The 9,227-nt window shown below is 43.1% G+C and overlaps 1 protein-coding gene across 1 annotated transcript; it reads right to left on the minus strand.

Moving 5' to 3' along the window:
- Window positions 1-2,030: 2,030 nt before the first annotated feature.
- LOC112445660 (interferon tau-1) lies at window positions 2,031-3,214 on the minus strand. Its single transcript, XM_024989143.2, has one exon. The coding sequence runs from the start codon at window positions 3,045-3,047 to the stop codon at window positions 2,460-2,462; it is 588 nt and encodes a 195-aa protein (XP_024844911.1). The 5' UTR covers window positions 3,048-3,214; the 3' UTR covers window positions 2,031-2,459.
- Window positions 3,215-9,227: the final 6,013 nt, after the last annotated feature.

Raw genomic sequence — 9,227 nt, forward strand, 5'->3', positions numbered from 1 at the left:
GAAGGACCAGTGAATCTGGGGAGCATACTGGGAATTGCCACACTGTGAGGAAGTACTGGCATACTTTGTTTTATCCCATTTCCCAGATAATTGCATTTTTAAAACATTGAAGGTTTCTGACAACCCCGTGTCAAGCAAGTCTATCAATGCCACTTTCAACAGCCTTTGCACACTCACTGTCTTTGTGCCACACTGCAGTAATTCTCAGGATAGTTCAAATGTTCACCAACAAAACAATTTGAAGGTCCAGTTGATCAATGGTGAAATTTAGCAGTAGAGTATTTTTTAAATTAAGGTATATATGTATGGTCAGGCCACTCAGGATGACTGTTCTCTTACTCTCTGTACATCCCCTGCCCCACCAGTACACCCTATGCACATGACTGGCTTTTCTCTATACTTGTCCCAGGCCCCAAATTTGATCTTTTTTATCAAAGGGGTAGTGAGGAGCGTGTCCCTCTACTGCTTTCCATGATAACTAATGAGCCCACCTGATCTCACCCCTAGGACCAGCACTCTCCTCACCCACGTGCCTCTCCCTCTTTCCCCATTCCCCACTTCCCCACCCTCTACTCCCCACCCCTCCATTGCTCTCAGAATGAAGCCTGTCACCATGTATTAGTACTTCCCACCCCCAGTGCACCACTCATGGTGGGGTTGTTGCTCCAGGACCTTGCTTCAGACATGTGAGCGCCTCCCATCCATTAAAGTATCCCTGTCTCTGTTCTTGACGGGAGATTCTTTCTTTGGTCTCTAAGCTGGGCAAATATAGCTCTTGTAAGCCTGCAGGGTACAACCCAACAATTGGTGACAGGCAGGATTGGGAGAAACTCCTGTGAGTGCCAAGATAAAGGATGGGGGGATGGAAAGTTATTGGGGGCATCCACTAGCATGTGGGGCCCAAAAGTTGCTGGATGATCCTGAGGTGGCTGTCCACTAACTGAGGGGGCCCAAAAGTTGCTGGCTGTAATCCCCAAGCTGTAGGGTACTCCTGAGGTGGCCATCCACTACCATATGGTGCCCAAGAATTGCAGAGGGAATCCCAGCAGCAGCAGGGAAATCCCTGGGTGGCTGTCCACTAGGACATGCAGCCTTTCAGGGGCTGTCCTTGTTGAATGGGGGCTGCCCAGAGATCTGGAGAACAATGGCCTCTGCTAGCTCTGCTACTGTTTCAAAGTGAGCCTTTTGTAATTGGTTAAGCCAGCTTTCTGGAAGGAATTGGTATTTCTCTTGTGCCTTTGCCATGTAAATGATCTACCTGGGCTCTCTGGAACTAATCATCTGTGATTTTTAAGAGTAAGGAGAAAAAAGTGCTTTTAGGTAAACTATAGATATAATTATGTTTAGGTAACATCTATCTAAGAACGTCACCCTGGATTTTGGTAACTTGAAACTAAGTTAAGAGAACTCATTGCCTTTCTGTGCCGTGTGCCTCACTGTGTTGCACTCTTTGGGAACCCATGGGCTACAGCCCTCCAGGCTCCTCTGGCCATGGGGATTTTCCAGACAAGAATACTGGAGTGGGTTGCTTAACCCTCCTCCAGGGGATCTTGCCAACCCAGGTCTCCGGCATTGCACACAGATTCTTTACCAATTGAACCACCAGGGAAGCCCAAGAATACTTGAGTGGTTAGATAGCCCATCCCTTCTAAAAGGGATCTTCCTGAACCAGGAATCGAACAGGGGTCTTCAGTTCTGCAGGCACATTCTTTACTAGCTGAGTTACCAGGGAAGCCCTGAGGCAGTTTAGAAAGATATATAATATTATTTGTCTTTTCAGCATCATTTGGACCTAAAACCTCCTGTGTGAGGACATTCTTTTCCTTTACTTCTCTTTGCAGTCCTTAGTATAATTGAAATAAAATAATACTGTTTTTATGTCCTCTTCTCTGAAAGACTGAGAGTTTCCATGCAGTAGGAACTACATTTGCTTTATTCACTTGTATTCCTTGGTGAGAATTACACAGTCTGTCACGTAGGTACTCAATGTATATGCATAATATGAATGGAATGAATGAATAAACAAATGTAACCACCCATTCTTTAATAAAGTTTTAATAATAATAATAAAAAAGTTTTTGAGTAAAGAAACTCATTTTCTTTGATTTAATAAATAGAACAAAGGACAAATTTAATAACACAAAATGGTAAACATGTTTTAGAAATTTTAATAGATGTACAAATGAAATGTAACTTTACAAATTTCCTAACATTTTAAGTATGTTAGATGCAAGAAGGAATACATAAATCAACAACAGATAACATCAGGGCAGGCATCACTTAAGGACTTATGCCCCTACAGCTGAGTACTTTTATATCTACTTGCTTATTGCTGCTGACAAAGTATCAGTTAAAGTAATTCAATGAATTCGGTGGCTGAAGCAGAAATCAGAGTCTTCTGAAATGAACACAGGTGAGTGTACGAAGGTGATGTGGCATCTTAGTCAGCGAGAGTCATCTCAAAGTGAGTTCAGATCTCCACCCATCTTTCTTAACCTTTTTTGCAAGGTGGTTGATGAAGAGAGGGCTCTCATCATCTCCATTCTGATGATTTCCCAGGCGCAGTCACTGTATTCTTTTTCTTTCAGGTAGACATGGATGCCCTGGAAGTACTTCTTCACAGTCAGAATGGGGCCCATCCTTCCCATGTCAGAGTCTTTCTCTCCCATCACTGGGCCCAGGCAGGCGTCCAGGTCCTCCAGCTGCTGTTGGAGCCCAGTGCAGAGCTGCTCCAGGAGGGTGGTGTTCCAGGCAGCAGACGAGTGCTCTGTGTAGAAGAGGTTGAAGCACTGCTGGAGCATCTCATGGAGCACAGAGATAGCCTGATCCTTCTGGAGCTGGTTGCCCTCCACCATCTCCTGAGGAAGACCAAAGTCTTTTCTGTCCTGCAGACAGGGATGAGGAGAGAGTCTGTTCATTCGGGCCAGGAGCCTGAGGTTCTCCCTGGCACCTAGCATGTGGTCCTCAGACAGGTAACAACCCAGAGATCGTCCCGGGCCGTAGCTGACCAGCACCAGGGCCATCAGTAGAGAGAGCACGAAGGCCATGGGGAAGATGTGGCTGCTGCTGGGCTGGCTGAGATGGGGTCTGGGTGAACCTTCAGGTAGGTTCTCTGATGATGATCGTTCTAAGCAAGGCTTTTAAATAGGGAAGACGGTACTCATTATCCGAAAATTTCTCTCTCACTTCCTGTTTGTGTTTTCAGTTAGATATTTTCTGTTTGACCTAGGAAATGTAGTCAATCTAAACTCTTAATTTTTACAGTAGAAGTTTAATTTTCCCAATAAAATTTGGGTTTGTCAATGTAAATGTATATCAATTAAATGAGAAACTAAATAAAGGCTGAAGTTATGTAAGTATGCAAAGACTTATAGATGTGTACATAGTTATTATGTACAAATTTAGGTATAATATATATAAACATTCCTTTTGTTTATCTTATCTCAGGAATATAATTTTCCATTGATTCTTAACTGCATTTTTCCCTCCTTATCTTACACATAGGAATGCAGAGTCACTCAGGCCATATTGATGTTTGTATTTTCTTTTCTGTCTCACAGAGGATAAGCTTGTAATTAAGGGTGAATGAACTACTCAGTTGTTTCTGTTCTTTTGAGAACATTCATTCAGGTTCCTGAGATTACATTTCACTGGGGCCACAAGATCACGAGAGTGGAGTATTTCCCGCCATATCAGTAAACCAGGATGACACAGTCATCAAGAGTTTCCAGCCCTCCAGGGCGCTCAGGGAGGGGGAATACACCTGTGGGCTCAGTTCAGTTCAGTCTCTCAGTCGTGTCCCAATTTTGTGACCCCGTGAATTTCAGCACACTAGGCCTCCTTGTCCATCACCAACTCCCAGAGTTCACCCAACCTCACGTGCATCAAGTCGGTGATGCCATCCAGCCATCTCATCCTCTGTTGTCCCCTTTTCCTCCTGCTCCCAATCCCTCCCAGCATCAGAGTCTTTTCCAGTGAGTCAACTCTTCACATGTGGTGGCCAAAGTATTGGAGTTTCAGCTTTGGCATCAGTCCTTCCAAAGAACACCCAAGACTGATCTCCTTTAGGATGGACTTGGATCTCCTTGTAGTCCAAGAAACTCTCAAGAGTCTTCTCCAACGCCGCAGTTCAAAAGCATCAATTCTTTGGCGCTCAGCTTTCTTCACAATCCAACACTCAAATCCATACATGACCACAGGAAAAACCATAGCCTTGACTAGACGGACTTTTATTGGCCAAGTAATGTCTCTGCTTTTTACTATGCTATCTGGGTTGGTCATAACTTTCCTTCCAAGGAGTAAGCGTCTTTTAATTTCATGGCTGCAATCACCATCTGCAGTGATTTTGGAGCCCCAAAAAATAAAGTCTGACACTGTTTCCCCATCTATTTCCCATGAAGTGATGGGACCAGATGCCATGATCTTCGTTTTCTGAATGTTGAGCTTTAAGCCAACGTTTTCACTCTCCTCTTCACTTTCATCAAGAGGCTTTTTAGTTCCTCTTCACTTTCTGCCATAAGGGTTGGTGTCATCTGCATATCTGAGGTTATTGATATTTCTCCCAGGATTCTTGAATCCAGCTTGTGCTTCTTCCAGCCCAGCATTTCTCACGCTGTCCTCTGCATATAAGATAAATAAGCAGGGTGACAACATACAGCCTTGATGTACTCCTTTTCCTATTTGGAACCAGTCTGTTGTTCCATGTCCAGTTCTAACTGTTGCTTCCTGACCTGCATATAGGTCTCTAAAGAGGCAGGTCAGGTGGTCTAGGTTTCCCATCTCTTTCAGAATATTCTAGAGTTTATTGTGATCCACACAGTCAAAGGCTTTGTCATAGTCAATAAAGCAGAAATAGATTGTTTTTCTGGAACTCTCTTCCTTTTTCCATGATGGGAATTTGATTGTTGGCCATTTGATCTCTGGTTCCTCTGCCTTTTCAACAGCTACCAAATTGCAGCTACTCCCTAAGGTGAGCCCAAGGCAACTCAGGAAGTGAAAAAATGCAAGATGCAAGAAAATGCAAGGAAAGGTGCCCCAGGAGAGCTGAGATTGAGGAAAGGAATGTTTTCAGTGAGCCCAGACACTTGCCTCTTCCCATACAAAGGAAAAGTGCTAAATTCCTTAACTTGAGATAGCTGGTTTTCTTTAATTCACAAAACTACTTTGATGTTCAGACTACCTCCCCTTTCTTGCAAACTCCTATATAACCTGACTCTTCCCCTCTCCTCCTTGGAGCAATCTCTCAGGGTGAATTGATATACTGCCTGCCGAATTCCCATCAAATAAAGCATAACTTTCAACTTTTAGGTTGTCATTATTTCTTTATGTTTTTTAAATTAACTTATTTATTTTAATTGGAGGCTACTTACTTTACAATATTGTAGTGGGTTTTGCCATACACTGACATGAATCACCCATGGGCGTACATGTGTCCCCCATCCTGAACACCCCTCCTGCCACCCTCCCTGTCCCATTCCCTCAGTGTGGTCCCAGCGCACCAACCCTGAGCGCCGTGTCACATTCATAACACCGGGACTGGCGATCTACGTCACATACGGTATATTACATATTTCAATGCTATTCTCTCAAATCATCCCACCCTCACCTTCTCACACGGAGTCCAAAATTCTGTTCCTTGCATCTATGTCTCTTTTGTTGTTTTTCTTTCTGACTTACTTCACTGTGTATAATAGGCTCCAGATCAACAGTCAGGAACAATATACAAGACATGACGGTTTCTTTCAACCTGCTTTTTATGGTAGATCTACTGGAGAAGAAAATGGCATCCCACTCTAGTATTCTTGCCTAGAAAAGCCCATGTACGGAGGAACGTAGTAGGCTACAGTCCTTGGAGTTGCAAAGAGTCGGACATGACTGAGAGACTTCACTTTCACTTTTATAGTCTTGCACAGGCTGTGCCAATATTCCCACCAGGAACCCTGCTTCTTTTCTGGTGCATGTAGGTCTGAAGATTCTAATTCCAAGATAATTAATTGTCTTTCCAGCACCACCTCACTCACAAGGTGGTTATCACCTCTAGTAGCACTTTTCCTCTGGAATGACAGTGTCCTCAACCAAACTCTCTGGGTCTCACCCATGAGGGCAGGCTAACTGCATCCTGAGAACTTCAGAATTCTACTGTGGAAGGACTTGTCTCTTTGTTTGCAAAATCATTCATCTTCCAGCATCCCCACCCTCTCCCATGCAGTGTTTGTGTGAAGGAGGGGAGTTCTCAGTGATGACCTCCTTTTCTCCTGATCCATGTCCCCAGGTATCAAGTGTCAGCAGCCCTCAAATGCTGAGAGATAAAGTGCGGAGAGCTAAGTACGTGGAGGCATTATCCAATGGCAATTGTTACACCTTTGGTAGACAATTTTTATTTGGCCACTACAGCTTTTATCGTTCAAGTCTTTTACTTAAAGTGTTCAAGATTTGTTTTGCTCAGAATTTCTGCGTCGGGTATAGGGAATTCAGTGATGATGTAATGTAATATCAAAAGCTTCTGTCACAGAAATCAGTGCACTTCGGTTGTTCATTCAGTCTACATCTTTCTGTTGGGCTGTCTTGTTGATCCATCTCTGTCTCGTGCTCAGAATGCAGAGCAGTGAGGCCCAGGCTGTGTCAGGGAGACATAGCCTTGTTTCTATACTTATTCTTGATGTTTTGTTTTAAATTTAAAGAACAGCAAAAAAAATTTAAGAACTTATTTTCTGCATATTGATTTACTGGCCAGTTTGTCTCTCTCCTGCTGTGTTCCTTTACATTTCATCCTAGGGTTAATGAAAAAGGAAGGAAAAGAATGGCAGAGGGCGTCACCATATTTTCTGTGATTTTTAAGATGAGAGATTTTTTGTTTCTCATGTCAACTTTCCTGAAAGACAAAACTTGATGGCTGTTTGTGGACAAAAATAAAACAAATATAACTTTGAAGTCCATGAAAGAGAATATAGACAAATGCCTCTTTTGCTGACGCTATGGCAAAGTGTAAGTTAAATCTAAAGAAGGTCAACCAAAAAATGGAAGGAATCATAATATTTGAAAGTTGTCCAACAGTCTCAAAGACAGCCATGTGCACGTGCTAAGTCGCTTCTGTCACGTCTGTCTGCCCATGGGATTCTCCAGGCAAGAATACTGGAGTGGGTTACCATTTCCTCTTCCAGGGAATCTTCCTGACCCAGGCATCACACCCTGGTCTTTATGTCTCCTGGTTTGGCAGGCAGGTTCTTTACCACTGGTGTCACTTGGGAAGCCTCCACAAAGATGGCCAGGTGAGACCAAAAATTGTACATGTAGTCGTGCCCCCAAAAGGGGCCCCAAATGCTGAAGGAAGAAGAAAAGGAACAAAACTTCTTTCACATATGAATTAGAGAGCCCTCTCATTTGTCAGTTGGAGAGAAGCAATGTAAAGACAAGTCTGTAAATTGAGGCAGAGATTTGATAGATCTAGGCTAAACTGAAGCCCTTCCCCACTGTCTAAGCAAACGCACACACACACACATGCACGCACACACACGCACATACACATCGTGGTTAATTCCTGAATTACAATTAGATTTCTTTAATAGTTCTCAATTCTGCCTAAATAGACACATCCCAGGCTATTGGTTGGCAACAGTTGTGTTCTCTGAAATTCCCTTATTTGTGTCTGTGTTCTCTCTTACTCCCGAGGATAATGGAAGGGATGCAAGTGCAGTTATTATTCAAAGGGAATAGTAAACTTAAAGCAAGGCTTTCAATAGGGAAGACAGTACTCATTTTCAGAAGTTTTCTGAAAATGTTTTCTCACGTCCATTTTGTGTTTTCATTTAGACATTTTCTATTTGACCCAGAAAATGTAATGAATCTATAGTTTTAATTTTTACAATAGAAGTTCAGTTTTCCCCTTAAACCTTGTATTTGTCACTCCAAATGGATACCATATACATGAGAAATTAAATAAAGGCTGACATTATCTAGGTATGTAAAGACTTACACACATGTACATACTTATGTACATGTTTTAAAATATGTAAAGATTCCTTTTCTTTGTGTCAGGAACAAAATTTTTCCTTGACTCTGAACTGCATTTTTTCTCTCCTTACCTTGTACATAGGAGGTCAGAGTCCCTCAGCCCCTATAGGTTTCTGTATTTTGTTTTCTGTTTTAATCAGAGCAGAAGCTTGTGAGTATTAGTGCATGAGCTAATCGGGTGTTTCTGTTCTTTTGAGAACATTCATTCAGGTTCCTGAGGTTTCATTTCACGGGACCACAGGTCATGAGGAATGGGGTGTTTCCCACCATATCAGTAAACCAGGATGACACAGTCATCAGAGTTTCCAGCCGCACTGGCAACCCACTCCAGTACTCTTGCCTGGAAAATCCCAGGGATGGAGGAGCCTGGTGGGCTGCAGCCCATGGGGTCGCTAGGAGTCGGACACGACTGAGCGATGTCACTTTCACCTTTCACTTTCATGCCTTGGAGATGGAAATGGCAACCCACTTCAGTGTTCCTGCCTGGAGAATCCCAGGGACGGAGGAGCCTGGTGGGCTGCTGTCTATGGGGTCACACAGAGTCAGACACGACTAAAGCGACTTAGCATGGTGCTCAGGAAGGAGGAATATACCCCTGGTCTGACAGCTATCAGATTGGAGCCACTCCCTAAGATGAACCCAAGGGAACTCAGGATGTGAAAAATGGAAGGCTCATGGCCCCAGGATAGGTGAGATGCATGAACAGAATGATTTCAGTGAACTCAGACTCTTGCACCTTCACATACAGAGCAAAGTGCTAATTTCTTACCTTGAGATATCTGGTTTTCTCTACTTCACAAAAATACCTTTGAGGTTCAAGCTACCTGCCCATTCTTGCAAACTTCTATATAACCTGGCCTCTACCCCCAATTCCTTGGAGCACTTCTCTCTGGGTGACTTGAAATACTGTCCCCTGAATTCCTACCAAATAAAACGTAACTCTCAACTTTTAGGTTGTGACTTTTTTCTTCAAGTTGACAGTCAGGAATAATATACTAGACATCTCTGTTTCTTTCCACCTTTTTTTTTATGGTAGATCTATAGTCCTCTACAGACTGTGCCACTACCCCCACCAGGAATCCTGGTTCTTTCTAGTGCACTTAAATGTGAAGATTCTAAACAAAGATAATTGTATTTCCAACACTGCCTCACTCACAAGGTATAGTTTTCACCTCTAATAGCACTTTTCATCTGGAATGACAGTGTCCTCAGCCCAA

This window comes from Bos taurus, unplaced genomic scaffold, assembly GCF_002263795.3.
Source record: "Bos taurus isolate L1 Dominette 01449 registration number 42190680 breed Hereford unplaced genomic scaffold, ARS-UCD2.0 Leftover_ScbfJmS_2319, whole genome shotgun sequence".
Taxonomy (NCBI): domain Eukaryota; kingdom Metazoa; phylum Chordata; class Mammalia; order Artiodactyla; family Bovidae; genus Bos; species Bos taurus.

Excerpts from the sequence above, each read along its gene's own strand:
- LOC112445660 (XM_024989143.2), bottom strand. The coding sequence starts at position 3,047 with ATGGCCTTCGTGCTCTCTCTACTGATGGCCCTGGTGCTGGTCAGCTAC.